This window comes from Littorina saxatilis, linkage group LG12 (assembly GCF_037325665.1).
Source record: "Littorina saxatilis isolate snail1 linkage group LG12, US_GU_Lsax_2.0, whole genome shotgun sequence".
In the NCBI taxonomy this organism is placed as follows: Eukaryota; Metazoa; Mollusca; class Gastropoda; order Littorinimorpha; family Littorinidae; genus Littorina; species Littorina saxatilis.
Window position 1 is genome coordinate 1,147,295 of NC_090256.1, and position 21,327 is coordinate 1,168,621.

Consider the following 21,327-nt stretch of genomic DNA (forward strand, 5'->3'; position numbering starts at 1 on the left):
ACCCTGTTGATATCTTCAGCTTATGAAGAGCTGTTGGTAGTAGTATGGGGCATGTTGCATCTTTGTATTGACAACATAAGGAAATCGAAACCTGTGCGATTTCCAGAATTCTGTAATCAGATGACATGGTTCTAATTATAGGTAATCAGATGACATGGTTCTAATTATAGGTAATCAGATGACATGGTTCTAATTTTAGGTCTGATTGTCTGGTCTGGTAGTGATGAAAATTAATATGTATGGTGGCAGTTGGTGTAATTAAGATTTTCTCTTTTCGGGAACTGATAGGTTGAACTAACTGCAAAGCATAGGGGAGGGGGGGGGGGGGGGGGGGGAGAGAGAGAGTGTTACTTTACCACAGTTGCCATAGACACTGAGACACAGGGTATGGGTTGCTGACCAGAGTATGCTGGTGATCTGTGGGTGCTGGTGATCTGTGGGTGCTGGTGATCTGTGGGTGCAGCAGTGAAAGGGGTTCCTTCATTGAAAACGGGTAATTATCTTGAATTTGCTTGCTACTGTGATCTTTTACAAAAGTGGTGGGGGGGGGGGGGGGGGCAAGGTACACGACTTTCATGACACACTAGCGACACCCCCCAGCACCACAACCCCAGTTTGCTGAAAATAACTTGTTGACTCCACGTTTTACCTGTAAACATTGGCTTTTGGTGGCGGCGTTGGAAGGGGGGGGGGGGGGGGGGGTGTGTGTGTTCATTCATGCCTTGCTCATGACGGTAGTACAAGCAGCCACAGGGTATTCACTATTGAAGGAAGTCTTGATAATTAATTGGGGGGGGGGGGGGGGGTCAGATACTGGCAGATCATCGTGGTAAAAGGTTGCGGAGTGGAGGGGGGAGGGGGTAATGGAGGGGCGAGTGGGCAGTAACTATCTTATTATTGAAGACAGAGCGTGCTCAGAAGAGGGCAGAAACTATAGTGAGTCATAGGGGACTAGAGAGGCTTCCCTCTCTGGAGCGCCCCTAAATTTGGCACCCCCATCCCTCACGGTGCCAGCCAGGTGGATTCAAGGCACCGGGGCTGTTCGTTACACTTTGCTTCTTCATCCTTCTTTTTCTTTCGCTCACCTGTCTTCCTGTAGGTAGTGATGCTGTATGTAGCCTGACCGGATTTCCAGGCGCTCTTTGAAAAATGATTGTACATGCCAGTACGCTCGACTGCAGACAGAATCACTCCCTCTCCCCCAACCCTCACACATACGCAATGATAGGACAATTTTCGCAGACACGCACGCAAACACACAAACGCGCACGGACGCACACTGGTATTACGGTACAATTCATGGATCGGCTGACTTCTGAACTGTCCAAAACGGAAACCGTACTACAACTTTATGTGTGTGTGTGTGTGTGGGGGAGGGGGGGGGGGGAGGGAGAGAGCTACGAAACGAGTATGGAATCTTCAGCGATGTAAGGGTAATCTTGAACTTTAGCGTGTTAAATTCATAGCTCAGAATCCAGAGGCATTTAAGTCTCCAAATTTGTAGAACTTGCACTTGTAATCATAACAAGTCATTTTAGATCCCTTTGAAGTTACGGAATGAACTCCGATGAACTGTACGAATGCATTTTGTTTACATGGGTCAAAGAAGGAATTATCCGTATGGTCGGACAAGGGAGACAACTCTTTCGTGTAAATGATGTCCCATGGTTGACAAGTTCGTACGCCATTTTCGGTGCATTTTCGTCGATTGAACAACCAAATTAATTAATTATGCTTAAGTTTGAAGCTCAATCCGTCAATTAATTTCACGAGAAATGTTCTTTGGCTTGTTTACATGGACTTATATAAAAAAAATAAGTAAAGAATGTCACTGGATTCTGAGCTATGAATTTAACACGCTAAAGTTCAAGATTACCGCAATGACGGCATACTTGTTGCCCTGTTACTGCGCGGGAAGGAGTAAAGATTGACTACAATAGCATTTTGTGCGTAAGTGTCATCAACACCGATACAAAACAACAATTTTGTCAGCCGAAAATAGATGGCTGGCACGATCGAGCGCATGTGCAACTTTTCTTCTCTCTATTTCTCCCCACAAACAAACGCAGTAGCACGCCCCCCCCCCCCCCCCCCCCCCCCAATTTCTCACTCAAAAACTGTGTCGGGTATGACGTGTTTGTTTTGATCCGTTTGTCAGACGGTTTGGGGAGGATTGTTGTCGTTGAGCTTTGCAGAGTCAGTTTGGAAGGTGTGTGGGTGTAAGAAGTTTGGCACCAATCGCGCAGTCTTACCTGCTTGCTGCATTGCACGGTCTGTACCCACCCTCCTCCACTCTACCCCTTCTCTACCATCCAGCGTCTTCTCTACTCCATCTCTCTGCCTGTACGTGCGTACTTGCCTGCCTTCCCTAGTGGGTGTTGACTGCTGCCAGTGTATCTCCCCTCCTGCAGTAGCTCTACCTACCTATACCCGCTTCTTCCCCTCTACCCTACCTTGCCCGGAGGAAAAGTGACAGAGCAGTGTGGCCTATACCCGGGCCCTGTGTTAGCCACCGTTATGGTTGGCTGACTTTACTGGGAGACCAGAAGGAGACAGGTCTGTGATGACTTGTGTGGTGGATTTATTCCTCTCCACGTTTCGATCTCATCTTCTTCTTCATCCTGTACCACTGTGCTGTGGTTGTGAGAGTGAGGTGGGACACATTCCATAGCTGTGAGTCTTGGAGTACATGCAGGGCAGCGTTTCTCCTGCCTCTCTTTTCTCTCTAGTTTTCTCTTTCGGATGCTACCACTGCTGCTGTTATCCCATTTCAGGTATTTTGTAGATCTTTTCTGCCTTTCCATTCACTTTATTTTCAGGGATGAGAATGGGATTTGAGCCATGCAAAATATCCATTTTCTGTCAATCTAAGTACATGAACAAGCCCAGTTTTGATATTCGAAATAGATTTTTTTTAGCTCCAGTCAGGTGATTTTGCTGGAACTTGAAATCAACATTCAAATTTTGATTCAAATTCAGATTCATTCAGGAACATTGAGAATGCTTGGTGGAATTAGTTGATTGGAAAACATGATGAGTGACTAAGTTAATGAGTCACTTTACATGCAAGTATTGTACAAGGCAGTGGTGTGTGTGTCTGACTGCACAGGAAATTCCTTAGTAATTGTACAGTGAGAGGCTTACCTGGAACATATATACAAAGCTATGTCAGTAGACAGCACAGGTGTTGTACGTGCAGGCAGTGAGAGCAGGATTGCATGCACAGTGGGGAGTGGGGTATGGTGGGTGGGGAAGGGAGAGACCGAGGTGTGTGTGAGATATCAGTTATGTGGCTATTTGTGGCAGCCAGTGGAAAAGGAGGAGGCAGATGGCCTAGTTCTTACCCTGACTTCATGTCTCTTCTTTCCCTCCCAACTTCCTGCCCAGTCAGCCTCAATTTGGTTTTAAAAATACTGTTTGTGAGGGATTGGTAGTGAAGATGATTTGAACATTTGGAGGCAAACTGGGTGAAAACATGTGGTGAACTTCTGAGGACTAAGTTGTAGAGACCATCAATAACAAATGTATTTCAAAAATTGATGTTTGATACATGGCCCTTTCCTGAGGTGTTCTATCAGTGTAAATGACGCCACAACTTGGTGTTCTATCAGTGTAAATGACGCCACAACTTGGTGTTCTATCAGTGTAAATGACGCCACAACTTGTAATTATCCCCAAATAAATATAGTGCAGTTAGGCTGGCAAAGTTAAAACAGGCCAGTGAACGTCTTGTAATTGTATACATGTAACCGGTTGCACACTCCCCCTGCTTCATTGTGACCTACATGTCCAAATTGATTGATGGCAGGCTGTTAGAAAATTAAACCACCATGTGTCTGTTGAACCTTGTATTTTCCTTCTTTTGGCCATGCAACATTAGATTTCGCCTAGAACTCTTGTAAAATGGATCTGTATTTTTATGACATTAAACATAGATCTCGACAAACAGAGCCAGCAGTGTTGTAGAGCAATTACAGTCTCGATCTGTGTCAAAGTATGTATAATATACATATTAGTTAAATTTATAGTGTATTTATATATATAATTTACACAGTTTTTTTTTTACTGAGGGCTTGCTTTTTGACTCACATGCGAAGCAAAAGTGAGTCTATGTACTCACCCGAGTCGTCCGTCCGTCCGTCCGTCCGTCCGGACGTCCGGACGTCCGGAAAACTTTAACGTTGGATATTTCTTGGACACTATTCAGTCTATCAGTACCAAATTTGGCAAGATGGTGTATGATGACAAGGCCCCAAAAAACATACATAGCATCTTGACCTTGCTTCAAGGTCAAGGTCGCAGGAGCCATAAATGTTGCCTAAAAACAGCTATTTTTTACATTTTTCCCATTTTCTCTGAAGTTTTTGAGATTCAATACCTCACCTATATATGATATATAGGGCAAAGTAAGCCCCATCTTTTGATACCAGTTTGGTTTACCTTGCTTCAAGGTCAAGGTCACAGGAGCTCTTCAAAGTTGGATTGTATGCATATTTTGAAGTGACCTTGACCCTGAACTATGGAAGATAACTGTTTCAAACTTAAAAATTATGTGGGGCACATGTTATGCTTTCATCATGAGACACATTTGGTCACATATGATCAAGGTCAAGGTCACTTTGACCCTTATGAAATGTGACCAAAATAAGGTAGTGAACCACTAAAAGTGACCATATCTCATGGTAGAAAGAGCCAATAAGCACCATTGTACTTCCTATGTCTTGAATTAACAGCTTTGTGTTGCATGACCTTGGATGACCTTGACCTTGGGTCAAGGTCACATGTATTTTGGTAGGAAAAATGTGTAAAGCAGTTCTTAGTGTATGATGTCATTGCTAGGTTTAGTTATTTGACCATGTCAAGGTCAAGCATGTGAGTCGTATGGGCTTTGCCCTTCTTGTTCTCCATGATTCTAAGCCTGTCTTTTTGGTGTGCTGTGAGCTAACACCAGAAGAGACTGAGTACTGGTGCAGAGTTTTTAACCCTTTGCAAGTGCAACTCTAGCACTTTATTGTCAGTAGTTCATCTGTCATCATGTGATCGTCCAAGCCCCAAACAGAGACAGTGTAACAGTTTATGTCAGTATTATACTTTATAGCTACAGACAGTTGGGTAACCTTGGGATTAGGTATTACAGCCAGTGTTGACTCCATGTAGCTGGTCAGTCCATAGCTGTGCACAACCTGTCTATCCAGTCCGTCCTGTCAGCTTTCCCTCACCCATACGACCCTCAACAGGGGGCTATGGATTATAGCTTTTCTACATCACAACATGTATAGCATGCATCTCCTCTTCTTCTGCCACTGACCATGAGGGCTTTTCTGTTTGTGAATATGATGCCTTTGTGAATTGATATAATGTAAAATGGTAGCAGCAGCAGGTTTGTGTATAACTGTGCAGTGATTAAAACTGCCCATGTGCATGGGGTTAGCCGACTAGGTGGAGCAGACCAGAGGGAATAATTGGTGGGTGGGGCATTTGATTTTGGTGTCTTGAATTGAAACAGTGTCTTGGCATTAGGGATTTGTTCATTTGTAAGTACAGTACATGTACACATGTAGTGATGTATCATGTAGCACTGTCAAGGAGGCATCACAGCTGTGTTTGTGAAAATGCTGCTTTTCTGGAGATGATGGAAAGCAAATGGTACTTGCAACTGAGGTAGCAGCAGTTAAGGTCTGTGTTCAGGTATTTTAACTGTTTGCACAGCTTTGTCCAATAGCTAGAGCAAAATCAAGGAAAGAAATCGTGGAAGCAATGGGGCATTTGATTTGAGTGTGTTGAAACAGTGTGTGGTCCCGTCATTTCTTGGTTTGTATGCAAGTATAGCACTGTCTAGGAGGCCTGCTGTGTTTGTATGCAAGTATAGCACTGTCTAGGAGGCCTGCTGTGTTTGTATGCAAGTATAGCACTGTCTAGGAGGCCTGCTGTGTTTGTATGCAAGTATAGCACTGTCTAGGAGGCCTGCTGTGTTTGTATGCAAGTATAGCACTGTCTAGGAGGCCTGCTGTGTTTGTATGCAAGTATAGCACTGTCTAGGAGGCCTGCTGTGTTTGTATGCAAGTATAGCACTGTCTAGGAGGCCTGCTGTGTTTGTATGCAAGTATAGCACTGTCTAGGAGGCCTGCTGTGTTTGTATGCAAGTATAGCACTGTCTAGGAGGCCTGCTGTGTTTGTATGCAAGTATAGCACTGTCTAGGAGGCCTGCTGTGTTTGTATGCAAGTATAGCACTGTCTAGGAGGCCTGCTGTGTTTGTATGCAAGTATAGCACTGTCTAGGAGGCCTGCTGTGTCTGTATGCAAGTATAGCACTGTCTAGGAGGCCTGCTGTGTTTGTCAAGAGTACTGCCTTTGTTGAGATGATAAAAAGTAAATTATGGTAGCAGCAGTAGGTCTTAAATGTAGTGTAAAAGTGTCCCTGTGCGTAGCTTTGACTGACTAGGTGGAGCAGTAGGTCTTCAATGAGTGTAAAACTGTCCCTGTGCATGGCTTTGACTGACTAGGTGGAGCAGTAGGTCTTCAGTGTAGTGTAAAACTGTCCCTGTGCATGGCTTTGACTGACTAGGTGGAGCAGAACTGAGAAGATAAGTGTGTAACTGTAAGTGATGGGACATTTCATGGTAGTGTGTTGAAACTGTGGGAACAACTTCAACCAGTGATTTCTTCATATGTATTCAAGTTTGTTCAAGTGGACCTGCTCATTGTGGAATGTTGGATCTTTCCCATGGCCTTTTGGCATGTGACGCGTGTTTGCTTTCAATATGAAGTGTTTGAGATAAGGTGTTGAAAGTTGGTGTTGAAACTAAGAGTTGAGTTGGTGTTGAAACTAAGAGTTGAGTTGGTGTTGAAACTAAGACTAGGAGTTGAGTTGGTGTTGAAACTAAGAGTTGAGTTGGTGTTGAAACTAAGAGTTGAGTTGGTGTTGAAACTAAGAGTTGAGTTGGTGTTGAAACTAAGAGTTGAGTTGGTGTTGAAACTAAGAGTTGAGTTGGTGTTGAAACTAAGAGTTGAGTTGGTGTTGAAACTAAGAGTTGAGTTGGTGTTGAAACTAAGAGTTGAGTTGGTGTTGAAACTAAGAGTTGAGTTGGTGTTGAAACTAAGAGTTGAGTTGGTGTTGAAACTAAGACTAGGAGTTGAGTTGGTGTTGAAACTAAGAGTTGAGTTGGTGTTGAAACTAAGAGTTGAGTTGGTGTTGAAACTAAGAGTTGAGTTGGTGTTGAAACTAAGAGTTGAGTTGGTGTTGAAACTAAGAGTTCAGTTGGTGTTGAAACTAAGAGTTGAGTTGGTGTTGAAACTAAGAGTTGAGTTGGTGTTGAAACTAAGAGTTCAGTTGGTGTTGAAACTAAGACTAGGAGTTGAGTTGGTGTTGAAACTAAGAGTTGAGTTGGTGTTGAAACTAAGAGTTCAGTTGGTGTTGAAACTAAGAGTTGAGTTGGTGTTGAAACTAAGAGTTGAGTTGGTGTTGAAACTAAGAGTTGAGTTGATTTTGACTTGGGGCTGGTGACCCAATACACACTGTGTCTCCAAACCTAAAGCTTCAAGTTCAGGTGGACAGGAGTTATCATTAGGTTTATTCATTATGATATTGAATACCAGGTATGTGGCCTTGATCTAGAAGAGAGTGTTTGGTTCCAGCCCATTGACTCTGTTGGCTTCTTTTTATTGTAAAGATCAGCTATTCAGGCCAAGTCATTAGAGAGTATTTATTGCATGAGTACTAAGGTTTTGCCATAGTTGTTGGCAATAATGAAAGTTTTATGGCCTTGATCTACTAGTACTAGTGCAGAGTGTTTGGTTTGGTGTAATGTATACAGAGTGTATTTTATGTGTGGGCTGCTTGTAAGCTCTATTCATGACTGAGAGGTTGGGCCAGGAGAAGTTCTACAATCTAATGGTTTTCTACAGCACTCCTATCTAGCGTATCATCTTTTCTCTTATACATGTGCATGACATACTTCGGTGATTTTTGACGACGTGGTGGGAACAGTAGATGTTTGCTATCGCTGATAAAGTTTCCCTGAAGCAGTTTGAGGCGTGTACAGTGTAGGGAATCCATGGGATTTAGTAAGTTGCGGGTAAGGTGCTTTGTGTTCACCACAAAAAATTGGACAATCGGACGACATGTACACAAAGAGAATAATGTGACATGCAATATAAATGCAGAGATCATAATAATGATATGCTGTCTCGCAATTTCCAGGGAAGTTAGGATAGCGGAGGGTGTATTTGTAAGATTTAGACTTTGGAAGCAAAGTAATTGTGAGTTTAATGCGCACTTAGTCACACAGACACATGCACACAAACAGAAACACACATAAACCAAAACATACGCAGATGTAAAGTCACTCAAACGCTGTCGTGTCTCTCCCGGGGGGCCCATGCAGGGGCAAATACATGTAGTATGATGACTTGTCTTTGTCACTCAGTCGGGACGGCCAGGATCACGCCTTAGCAGTTAAACTGTGCTATATATCCAGGTTCCAAGTCGTAAAGCTGTTTTTATTATGTTTTAAACACAAATGGCAGAGACTGATAGTGGAACATGTAGGAGACAAAGGACCAGTAGTGTTGTGTGGACACAAGATTTGAAACTGAAAATAATCACACAGGAAATACAGGAGAAGGTACGGTAGTATCTTTTTGTGTGTGTTGATTTGGCGGCAGTGGCAAAGTACTTTCTCTTTGTTCCATATGGGAATTTTCTGTGTGAGAATGCAGAGCTCCAGAAGGTGATATGATTGTATATTTGTTGTTGATCTCAGTGTGCTTGAAGGCAGTATATTGCAGCTGTGGTGTGTGTGTAGTTTGTGTACAGACAGGTCAGACAGAAATTGATTACTTTTGCTGTATCCCCACTGAAAGCAGGGTGTTTCTGTAACTGGATATGTGGTTTTGTATATATATGTACTGTACAGCACAGATAATCACTGAATCAGTGAATGCATTGGCAATGGAATATATTCATATTTCAAAATCATTTTTATAATGTGACTAAAATGTTTGGATGGAGGTCAGGTCGTGTATGTTGATCTAGTTCATTCCTTTTCACTTATTGGAGGTTTGGTTTGAGGATGATTGGGTTGCTATCTCCGGGAAGAGTGTTCAGGGACAGTTTTCTTGATGAACGCATGATAGTTTATTATATTCTCTCCATCATCATGTGTGTGTTTGTGTAGATCTTCAAGCTGCTAGCTAGACCACTTCCATTATAAACTGCAGGTATGCAGGAGTGTTGAGACACTTACTCAGAGTCGGTAAAGAAAGGCGACAGAAATAAATCCCTGACCCAGTGTTACTGTTAGTATTGAATTCATCATCAGGTACATATGATTCTTGGTTTAAACATAAGTTTATTTTAACAAGGGTTACAATCATGACATGTATACAAAGTTCACAGAAACAGCAACAAGCTAGAAGCTTATAGTGGTGTTCCTGCATGACAGTACAACATAAGGCGGTAACGGGTGAAAAATTTGTCTCAATAAACCAAATCTATTAATAACGTAATGAACGTTGCATAATGATTATAAAGAAAGACAGTAAAGGAAGGAAGGAGGGAAAGAAGATGAATAAAAGAAGAGGGATGGGTAGGAGATGTGCAGAAGTTAGAGTTGTTGTCCGGCTTGTAGAGCATTTATTCTGACTTGCCCAAAGCGGCCTGAACGTTCAATGAACGAGTGTACGGTGGAAAAAATTTTCCTGTTCAAATCTAAAGAATACTGTCTGTCTCCGTTTAAAAGGTGGGGGAGGTGAATTGTGTGATTAGGGAGGGTATGTATAGTTTCTTGACGTGCTTCGCGATAATTTGGACAATCGAATATGAAGTGTTGTACGGATTCGGACGGGAATCCACAGTCACAAGATGCATCTGTAGCAACGTGACGTCTCACTGTACATATGATTCTTGAACATGTGCTTACCACTGAACTACACGCCAACCGACCCCAACAGGGACTGTCCTGTTAAAACACTATTACATGTACTAGTGTTCAAATTGCTTTGACCCCAGTGTAGTTTTTGGACGGCGTTATTTATTTCTACAACTTTCTTCATGAAATTAAAATAACATAAAAGGTCTAGATTTGAAGGTAGGTAATAGCCACTGTCTGGGGTTCGGTTTGGTATGAGTCCCCAGCTTAGTTCTTGAACAGCATTTTCATTTCTTCACCTTCTTGGTGGCATTTAAGTGGCAATTAGAAGGTCTGGGGTTGAAGTCAGGCCTGTAAATAGCAACGGTTTCGCAAATCTGGTCCTTATACCATGACACACGCTTGATGCAGACAGCAGCAGTGCAGAAAGTTAAAAACAGCTGAAAGCAGCTGCAGTAACAAAGAGAGACAGTGTAGTGTCTAGTTTGGTCAATAGCTGATAGCTACAGTAACAAAGAGAGACAGTGTAGTGTCTAGTTTGGTCAATAGCTGTATACAGCTGATAGCTACAGTAACAAAGAGAGACAGTGTAGTGTCTAGTTTGGTCAATAGCTGTATACAGCTGATAGCTACAGTAACAAAGAGAGACAGTGTAGTGTCTAGTTTGGTCAATAGCTGTATACAACTGATAGCTCACAGTGCTTAAGGCAGTAATCAGCATTTCCAGCTGAGAAAAAAATCACCAGTCTGTTGACTAGACCTCAGGTTTTTCCAGGTCGATACAGGCTTGGCTTTGTCTGGTTGCCATTGTTTGTGTTTGTATACAAACAGTTATTGATTCTTAAATGCTAACCTGTTTTTGCAGGTACATGTTGATGTGCGCTCTTTGTGTGTGGTAGAGTTTGTTTATATTGTACTGTATTAGTTCATGTACTGCTATGTTGATGTGCGCTCTTTTTGTGTGGTAGAGTTTGTTTATGTTGTACTGTATTAGTTCATGTACTGCTATGTGTAGATGTGCAGCAACCTGGACAGGAATTCAGTGCTATGGGATCCACCCGGTTGGTTGTTTTCCTAGCCCAAATATAAGTTTTTAAATAATCTTTTGATAAGTAACTAGTAGCCATTGGTTCTAAATCTGGCGACAGAACTGTGACTTAAATATATAAGTCCGATATATATATATCAGATATATCAGATGCTGTATGCCACATGTCATCAAAACATCACTACAGACTGCTTCAGTGTGCTTACAATTGGTGGAAATGTACCTGGACGCTTGTTAAAAGTGGTGTTTCAAGGTGTGTGTGGACTGGCTTGCTGATAACTGAAAGATAAAGTGATGCCTTTTGAATGGAAACGCTTGAGGCTTATTGGGCACCAGAGAATTGGCACTGTAATTTGTCTGACCAGAACTCAGCTGAAGAATTATGATGAGGACTTGTTTTGTTACAGGTAGTGCAAAGACACTTAGCCAGTAGGTGACAGCTTTTCTTTTGGGCTGGTTGATTGGTTGGTTTACTGGTGTTTACAACAGTGATCATTGGTCAAGGAAGAGATTGTCTGTACAGTAGTAGTAGTACCTGCAATGAAAGGGCAACCTTAGTACCAGCCCACTGCAATGAAAGGGCAACCTTAGTACCAGCCCACTGCAATGAAAGGGCAACCTTAGTACCAGCCCACTGCAATGAAAGGGCAACCTTAGTACCAGCCCACTGCAATGAAAGGGCAACCTTAGTACCAGCCCACTGCAATGAAAGGGCAACCTTAGTACCAGCCCACTGCAATGAAAGGGCAACCTTAGTACCAGCCCACTGCAATGAAAGGGCAACCTTAGTACCAGCCCACTGCAATGAAAGGGCAACCTTAGTACCAGCCCACTGCAATGAAAGGGCAACCTTAGTACCAGCCCACTGCAATGAAAGGGCAACCTTAGTACCAGCCCACTGCAATGAAAGGGCAACCTTAGTACCAGCCCACTGCAATGACAGGGCAACCTTAGTACCAGCCCACTGCAATGAAAGGGCAACCGTAGTACCAGCCCACTGCAATGAAAGGGCAACCTTAGTACCAGCCCACTGCAATGACAGGGCAACCTTAGTACCAGCCCACTGCAATGAAAGGGCAACCGTAGTACCAGCCCACTGCAATGAAAGGGCAACCTTAGTACCAGCCCACTGCAATGAAAGGGCAACCTTAGTACCAGCCCACTGCAATGAAAGGGCAACCGTAGTACCAGCCCACTGCAATGACAGGGCAACCTTAGTACCAGCCCACTGCAATGAAAGGGCAACCTTAGTACCAGCCCACTGCAATAACAGGGCAACCTTAGTACCAGCCCACTGCAATGACAGGGCAACCTTAGTACCAGCCCACTGCAATAACAGGGCAACCGTAGTACCAGCCCACTGCAATAACAGGGCAACCTTAGTACCAGCCCACTGCAATGACAGGGCAACCTTAGTACCAGCCCACTGCAATGAAAGGGCAACCTTAGTACCAGCCCAACGTGTCCCTACATTGCAGGTATAGTCATCATCAAAGGTTTATAGTTTGGTGAAGTTAACATGAACAAAGGGCCAACAGAAAGTGTCCTTTCTTTGGAGGTGTTCTTAGAGTCAGAGGGGCTTCACACCATAGGTAACCCTGCAGTGTTGTTCCCAGACTCGGAGGACAATTTAAGATCATTTTGTCTTGGACTGAAAACGTGTATGGGTCCAAATGTACAGCCAGAAGACCATCATGTGATATTCAGATGACCTTCATGTCAAAACTGTTGGACAAGTGACCGGTCAGGGGTCGCGAAAGAACGATGTGTTCATCAGTGATCAGAGTCTCCAGTCCTGAGAGCAACACTACCTTTGTACATGTCTCAGTGCATACTTTGATTGTATTGAGATTTTTGCTTAGCTGACCATGCCTTGTTTTTCTGTCCACAGGCACAGCCAGTCATCAGAGTGTAGCTAAGTGGACTGTTTTGCGTGAGGTGTGAGGGTGGAGAGTAAGACACCATGCCGGCCAGCAAGGGTGGTATATGTTACTACATCGTCTTGGGGGTGGAGAAGAGCTCCACAGATAGAGAAATCAAGAAGGCGTGAGTATCTTTGACATTGACGTAAAACAGGAACATAGTACATGAAATGCATGGAAAAGTGCCGCTTTACTGCTTTTAAGTGAATCAATATGTGCACATCCTAGATACTGGGTCACAACTATGGGACATGGACACCAGAAAAAAAAGCATGACTAAATGGAGTAAAAAACACTTTTTCACGTACAACAGACTGTCCTTCAAATTAATTCATCAATGAGAAGGCCTTATGTTTAAGCATTATTCTAGAAACGGCATGTATATGCGTGTAGTACGTTTGATGTCGTGGGTTACATGGTTTCCACTTTGGGCTTTTATCTCCAACAAAAGGAATTTTATTTTACTGATTGCTTATGGCATGTAGACAATATTAATATATAACTGCTTTGTGCAGAAAAGTTTAAAATTATTGGTAAGTATAAGGTGGCCAGATATGAGACTAAAGTGGAAACCGTAACCCACGCAATTTCCAGGGACAAAAGTTTCATTTGTCAGTCATAGCAAGCCATTTGCATTCATGTTACCCCTTTCTGTTTTGAGATGAGATAGATACTTTTTAGCAAGTAAAAAATTTTGGTAGTGTGCTCACTGATAGTAAGTATGCAGAGAGAATATTGGCGTGAGTTACATGGAAACCATAACACATAATGTTAAGAAATCAAGCTACACAAAAGATCAGTTAATCAAGAATCCCTAAAATTAAATACAGTGAGTAACAATAAGTAAGGCAATGTTGCTTTAGGCGCATATTTTGTGTGTTTTTGTGCTTGTCTCATACTAAAACATTGAGCGAAGCTTGTGTGCGTTTCACAGGAAACGATCTGACCTTGCTTTCGCTGTAAACTTCCGGTTCTTCGTAGCGCACAACAGGAATAACATCATTTAGTAAAACCCAATAAAAGTGAAACAAAGCACTCAGTTCTTTCAAAAAGCATATAAAAGAGAATGCAAAATAGTTTTTAACATGCTCTTAAAACAGTTGTTAAATAAGTGCATTGTCCGATCGTCGATCGTATGTTACAGAAGAAACGAACATTTCAAAATGGCGCCACTTGTGAGCATGCTTGTGGCTTGAAATATGCATTGTATCTTGCTTTATTCTTATAAATATTGGAAACAGTAACAATGACTACGTATCAAAATCATTAGGGAAGACTTCAGTTACCATCAAACAGTTGGGAAGGCCTACTGTGATTCGAAATCGGCGTTCGAACAGTGAGGATACGATGACATCGAGCGTGCGTTTCATTCCAAAAACCGGAAACCGACGCGTGTTTGTAGCAAAATTCTCAGTTAGTATTCACGTGACCCGTGTCAAAACGTCATCAGTGGAAATTTCCACTGGGCTGTTTTGGTCCAACGCACGACTTTCACGGGACAACCGAGACTACATGTTAACGCTGGCTGCGTTGTCGTGCGTTACTGAAAAAAACGAAAGAGGAGTAGGTTACCAACATCTGTGATTAAAAGCTCAGATGAAAGGGTTTCATAACGCCGTGTTGTGTTATGAAAAGAAAATGTCTTTGAAATGATTAAATCCTAAAAGTGAACTATTTGAAGGGTTCCCGTGTAGGGGGGATCATACTTCGTACTGACGTCGAAACTGGAAACCAATGTAACGCACGATAACGCGTTTTCTTCACCGATCAAACTCCCAGAAGAAGAAAAATGGATGTAATTCTTGAGTGTGTATGTCGAGAATAATCCTTCAGCTGACCCATAAACATCACAATAAAATTCACAGAGCTTTGTTCTCCATTATGTACAGCTGCAACACAGACTGGTGTATTTTTGTCCCAGTTTTAGGTGCTGTTTTGGGGGCATTTTGGCTAAAAATTAAATCGTTTAAAACCCACAGCAATGTTTGGAAACCCAAACTTGGTTGTTACAGTAAGTCAAATCCATCCCCTTTGACATCAAAGCATCCCCTTTGTCATCCATTGCTCAGAGATATTGTGACAGTCATTCAAAGTTGACAACCCATAGTATTTCCCAGTATCTAGGACGTGCACATATATAAAACAAGTGCTAAAAAAAATTGTCATTGTTTACATTTGTCATTTTCATCTTGTCTTTCTCAGTGTCGGTATTCGATGACAGATAGAGGCCTGTTGTTTTCAGTCTCCCTCCCTTCAGTTAAGGTTATTATTTGATTTGAAGCTTGTTCAACTTGGCAAGACATTAGTCTAATTAGACACAATAATACTGAAGCTTGATCTAATCAAATCTAAAAAGATTAAGTCATAATAATAATTGAAACTTGTAGTTAATTATTTTAAGTTTTTCCATTTTCAAGCAAGATTTATTGTTCACATAACATTTAGCTTGTGACCAAATGGTGTGACTGTGAGACTGGCGTTCGTTTTACAAAAACAGAGGGCCTTAATGTGCATGCACACTTGAAATGAAGTAGAGAATTAGGTTGATTGTTGAAGTAGAGAATTGGGTTGATTGTTGAAGTAGAGAATTAGGTTGATTGTTGAAGTAGAGAATTGGGTTGATTGTTGAAGTAGAGAATTAGGTTGATTGTTGAAGTAGAGAATTGGGTTGATTGTTGAAGTAGAGAATTGGGTTGATTGTTGAAGTAGAGAATTAGGTTGATTGTTGAAGTAGAGAATTAGGTTGATTGTTGAAGTAGAGAATTAGGTTGATTGTTGAAGTAGAGAATCAGGTTGATTGTTGAAGTAGAGAATCAGGTTGATTGTTGAAGTAGAGAATTAGGTTGATTGTTGAAGTAGAGAATTAGGTTGATTGTTGAAGTAGAGAATTGGGTTGATTGTTGAAGTAGAGAATCAGGTTGATTGTTGAAGTAGAGAATTGGGTTGATTGTTGAAGTAGAGAATTGGGTTGATTGTTGAAGTAGAGAATCAGGTTGATTGTTGAAGTAGAGAATTAGGTTGATTGTTGAAGTAGAGAATTGGGTTGATTGTTGGAGTAGAGAATTGGGTTGATTGTTGAAGTAGAGAATCAGGTTGATTGTTGAAGTAGAGAATCAGGTTGATTGTTGAAGTAGAGAATCAGGTTGATTGTTGAAGTAGAGAATTGGGTTGATTGTTGAAGTAGAGAATTGGGTTGATTGTTGAAGTAGAGAATCAGGTTGAGTGTTGAAGTAGAGAATTAGGTTGATTGATGAAGTAGAGAATCAGGTTGATTGTTGAAGTAGAGAATTGGGTTGATTGTTGAAGTAGAGAATTAGGTTGATTGTTGAAGTAGAGAATTGGGTTGATTGTTGAAGTAGAGAATCAGGTTGATTGTTGAAGTAGAGAATTAGGTTGATTGTTGAAGTAGAGAATTAGGTTGATTGTTGAAGTAGAGAATCAGGTTGATTGTTGAAGTAGAGAATTGGGTTGATTGTTGAAGTAGAGAATCAGGTTGATTGTTGAAGTAGAGAATCAGGTTGATTGTTGAAGTAGAGAATTAGGTTGATTGTTGAAGTAGAGAATCAGGTTGATTGTTGAAGTAGAGAATTGGGTTGATTGTTGAAGTAGAGAATTAGGTTGATTGTTGAAGTAGAGAATTGGGTTGATTGTTGGAGTAGAGAATTAGGTTGATTGTTGAAGTAGAGAATTAGGTTGATTGTTGAAGTAGAGAATCAGGTTGATTGTTGAAGTAGAGAATCAGGTTGATTGTTATGTGGCTACTGATGTTTGCCGGAATCACTTGGATGTTGCATGCCTTTGTCTCAGGTATCGGAGACTAGCATTGAAATGGCATCCAGACAAAAATCCCAACAACAAAGATGAAGCAGAAAAGAAGTTCAAAGAAATCTCAGAGGCCTATGATGTTCTCTCCGACAGTAAGTGTGGCTTTCCACATGTATTCTCTTCATTTCCTCCTGTTTCTGACTCTGAGTCTTCGTTAAGAGTTGTCTTTTTCCTCTGTCACTCTCAGATGTTTTCTTCTGCCTCAACTTATCTCATTTTGATTTCCAAAGACTTTTCCATCATCTTGCAACATTTCTGTAACTTATCCAAGAGCAAGTAAAAATGACAAAACTTGATTTTTCAGACTTTTTGAGGAAAGTTAGTCTTTCCCGACATCCGGGGGACACAGCTTGCATGATTTCCGGCAAATAAAAAGCCACATTATTCACCGGTATAAATGAAAAACAAACTTAAAAAACTAACATTTTAAAAGTAACTGACCTGTAACCAACCCTGCAAATATTTTGCCTTGTCATTCGTAACAAACATTTTATTTGTTTAGCCTTGTAAGTATCTCTGTGATACCCCGTTGATGCTAAAACCTTGACTTAGATGTTGGTTTGCTGGGGGTTTCACGTGTTGTTTTGCTGGGGGTTTCAGAGAAGAAGCGGGAAGTGTACGATAGGTACGGCAAGGAGGGTGTGCACCCTGACAACTTCCAGGATGACGACTTTGCTCACAGCGCCGGTCACCACCATTTCCACTTCCAGTTCCGCACACCCGAGGAGATCTTCAGGGATTTCTTTGGCACCGATGACCCTTTCTCCAGGATCTTTGGTGGTAAAATGGTTTTTGAGGGCTTTGTTGGTGTTTGAGGTGGGGGGAGGGGGTGTCGGCAGGGGGGAGTTCGAATGTGGCACACTAAAGAATTTACATGTATAGCAAAAATTGTTGTCTTAGTTTGTGAGGAGATGGAGATTTTCAGAGCTTCAAAATATATAAAATGGTTAATGTGTTTTAGCTGAGTGGGGGGAGGGGTAAGGATATGGTAACAAACTGTTGGCTCATTTTGAGAGGAGAGGGAGATTTTAGGGGGAGGGTAGGGGTAATGATATGGTAAGAAACTCTTGGCTCATTTGGAGAGGAGAGGGAGATTTTAGGGGGAGGGTAGGGGTAAGGATATGGTAAGAAACTCTTGGCTCATTTGGAGAGGAGAGGGAGATTTTAGGGGGAGGGTAATGTAGGGGTAAGGATATGGTAAGAAACTCTTGGCTCATTTGGAGAGGAGAGGGAGATTTTAGGGGGAGGGTAGGGGTAAGGATATGGTAAGAAACTGTTGGCTCATTTTGAGAGGAGAGCGAGATTTTAGGAACTGGAAAATGTCTTAAAAAGGTTAAATGAAATTGCACAAACAAAAAGTATGAATGTCAGCATTTTTATTGATTCCTTGTAAAATTTTGTATGAATACCAATCATGTCAAGTATTTCAGATGCAGTAGTTGTGGTGGGTCAGTATCAGTTATCTGTAAACACTGAGAGAGTATTTTGTTTCTGTTCAATCTTGCGTGCTATCAAATTACTGAATACCCCTGCCGGGAGTATCTTCTAGGAACTTTTAATACTATTTCAGCAGAATTGATGATGGGGTACATGGCTGTCGATCACCATTTGTTGCTCTGCACTTTATTTTAAATGGACCCGTGCATACTTGCTAGACCAGCTTGTCAGAGGTGCTCAGTTTGACTGGCACTGGCCTCCGACTGAAGTTTGTCTTGCCCAGAGATTATGGACACAGACATCACCATGAAGACGAAGGAAAAACAGATACACTATGGTTAAAGCAAAATGTGTGTGTGTGTGTGTGTGTGTGTGTGTGTGTGTGTCTTTCTGGCCATGTGTATGTGTGTGTGTGTTTTTCTTTCTGGCCATGTGTATGTGTGCACACGTGTTTGCATGTACAGTCGAACCCCCTTTTAAGACTTCCAAAAATATAATAAATCAGGTCTTAAAAAGGAGGGAGTCTCATAGCTGCCAAGCCTCCTGGATTGTCCGGGAATCTCCTGAATTGTACAACTTCTCCCTGCTCATATTCAAGACTAAGCGGTCCCCCTGGACCCCCTGGCTCCTGGATTTTGACTTCAGAAGGTTGGCAGCTATGGAGTCTTAAATGGGGGCAAAGTCTTAAAATGGAGGTAAAGTTACACAATTCTTGAACACAAAATCTGAGAAAACGGGGGGGGTGGGGGGGAGGGTGTCTTAAAAGGGGGGTTCCACTGTACTGATTTGTACATCAGTGTGTTGTCAGTTAACTGTTTAACTACTTTCTTTCTCATTATCTACGTTTCTGGTCTGGTCTTATCTATGTCTCAGTAACTGTCTGCTCTATCAGGACTTTGCGGAAACGGCGCTGACGCCTCTCTCACTTTGTCTCAGGTGGCTTCCAGTCAGGGAACATGTTCGAACAATCTTTTACAGGATTCCCTTCAGCCAACGACGGATTCTTCTCCTCGTCCTTCTTCTCCAACGACCCCTTTGCTAGCTCTGGGTAAGTGCATGGTGTGATGCCCCACCCCTCATGCTAACCCCCTCCTCCTCTTCTTCCCTTGGTCACAGCGTTCACTGCCTGTGTGTATTGATTGTCTCAATACCTCCAAACCTCTGTCTTAAAAAAAGATCAGGACAACGGATACCGTGAAAACAATGACAAAACTCTTCGGCAGCAACAAATTGAACAGAAATTGCTGCTGTGAAGCTGATAGGAAAGAGGGAGAAATGACAGGTGTTTAACAATAATGAATAAAGGCAAATGCTTCATTTACTACACATTGTTTTATATTGGTGAATACTTGTGATAAACATTGGACATTTTTAATGTGGTAGACTTAACGCTTTTCGGGCAAATTGTTCTTAATTCAAACAAAATTTAAAAAAACGAACATTCATGACCAGATGTGAAGAGATGTAAAATATATAGAATATAGAATGGCGACAGAGTTTTCAGAGCAAGGCAGTGTACGCTGAGATTGCATTGAGGTGTGATACTGCTAGCGTGTGGCACGTGTGACCCGCTAACATCATCCTGGACCTTGCGATATGCTGTGAGCAACCAGCTTTAGCTGTAAGTGTGCCTCAAAATGTCAGTGTGTAACACGTTGATCTTGGCAATTAACTTCAGCTGTAGGAGAGTCTGCAATATGCAGGGCTTGACAGGCCTGTGTTACGAAGTCTTTTACAAATGTAACATTCAAAAGAGTTATTTTCTTGGATCTAAAAATTCTTTTTTATTTTTTATTAACAGTCCAGCGAATACTTTTGTGTTTTCTACAGATGGTTGCTTTCAGTCTGTTGTATTGAACCCGTGGGTTAAGGGAGAGTAGTGGTGTTTTGCTGGGGTTGAGGGTTATCTCCTGTGTAGCTTGTTTGGAACCGGTTGACGTATTCACACAGGTCAACATACACACATGTATACATTCTTTATTTGGTGTTTAACGTCACACACATTCTCAGTCTGTGTCAGAACTTTCCCATGTTTTTCAAGAGACGCTTTGAAAGAGGGAGTTGAGATAAGAAATGAACAGGTAAATGAATGATTCATTCTACATGCAGCTTTTAGTTTAGTATCAGTGGGAATTGGTCATGGTTTAAACCGTGATTTAGGAAGATGTGTAGGCATTGTTGGCCACTGTGTGGATGTTGAGAGGTGTCTGTGGATATCAACCAAAGGTAAGTGACCTTGATTTGTGCTAATTGACACCCACAATCATTCTCCACCGCCCATTTTCACTCATTTCAAAATACTAACCATTGCTTGATTTTACATTTGGCTGACATTCCATATTGTCATCATTATGCATTGTAGCCAACGTCAGGTCTTGTCACTGCTGGACCAATTCACAGGAAAAAGCATTTCAAAAGAGTTCCCAAAGATGGAGAAATATTTGGAAAAGTGATGGGTCATGTGGAAGGTGATGCATTTAGATTTATGGGGTGTTGTTTTGACAATGGACTCCACTACTACTAGCCAGATTTATGGGGTGTTGTTTTGACAATGGACTCCACTACTACTACTAGCCAGATTTATGGGGTGTTGTTTTGACAATGGACTCCACTACTACTACTAGCCAGATTTATGGGGTGTTGTTTTGACAATGGACTCCACTACTACTACTAGCCAGATTTATGGGGTGTTGTTTTGACAATGGACTCCACTACTACTACTAGCCAGATTTATGGGGTGTTGTTTTGACAATGGACTCCACTACTACTACTAGCCAGATTTATGGGGTGTTGTTTTGACAATGGACTCCACTACTACTACTAGCCAGATTTATGGGGTGTTGTTTTGACAATGGACTCTACTACTACTACTAGCCAGATTTATGGGGTGTTGTTTTGACAATGGACTCCACTACTACTACTAGCCAGATTTATGGGGTGTTGTTTTGACAATGGACTCCACTACTACTACTAGCCAGATTTATGGGGTGTTGTTTTGACAATGGACTCCACTACTACTAGCCAGATTTATGGGGTGTTGTTTTGACAATGGACTCCACTACTACTACTAGCCAGATTTATGGGGTGTTGTTTTGACAATGGACTCCACTACTACTAGCCAGATTTATGGGGTGTTGTTTTGACAATGGACTCCACTACTACTACTAGCCAGATTTATGGGGTGTTGTTTTGACAATGGACTCCACTACTACTACTAGCCAGATTT

General features: G+C 41.9%; 1 protein-coding gene across 7 annotated transcripts in view; it reads left to right on the forward strand.

Annotated features, from left to right (window-relative positions):
* The window catches only part of LOC138981020 (dnaJ homolog subfamily B member 6-like), a 39,964-nt gene that overhangs the window by 6,926 nt on the left and 11,711 nt on the right, over positions 1-21,327 (forward strand). For 3 of the 7 annotated variants that reach the window (XM_070353811.1, XM_070353817.1, XM_070353812.1), the window contains exons 3-6: positions 12,809-12,963; positions 16,647-16,756; positions 17,265-17,444; positions 19,038-19,149. In XM_070353811.1, the coding sequence (XP_070209912.1) occupies positions 12,881-12,963; positions 16,647-16,756; positions 17,265-17,444; positions 19,038-19,149 (485 nt within the window). In that variant the 5' untranslated portion in view covers positions 12,809-12,880. Of the gene's footprint in view, positions 1-2,355; positions 2,775-12,808; positions 12,964-16,646; positions 16,757-17,264; positions 17,445-19,037; positions 19,150-21,327 lie in introns of those variants that run through there. The other 4 variants (XM_070353816.1, XM_070353818.1, XM_070353813.1 and 1 more) reach the window with 3 other exon arrangements.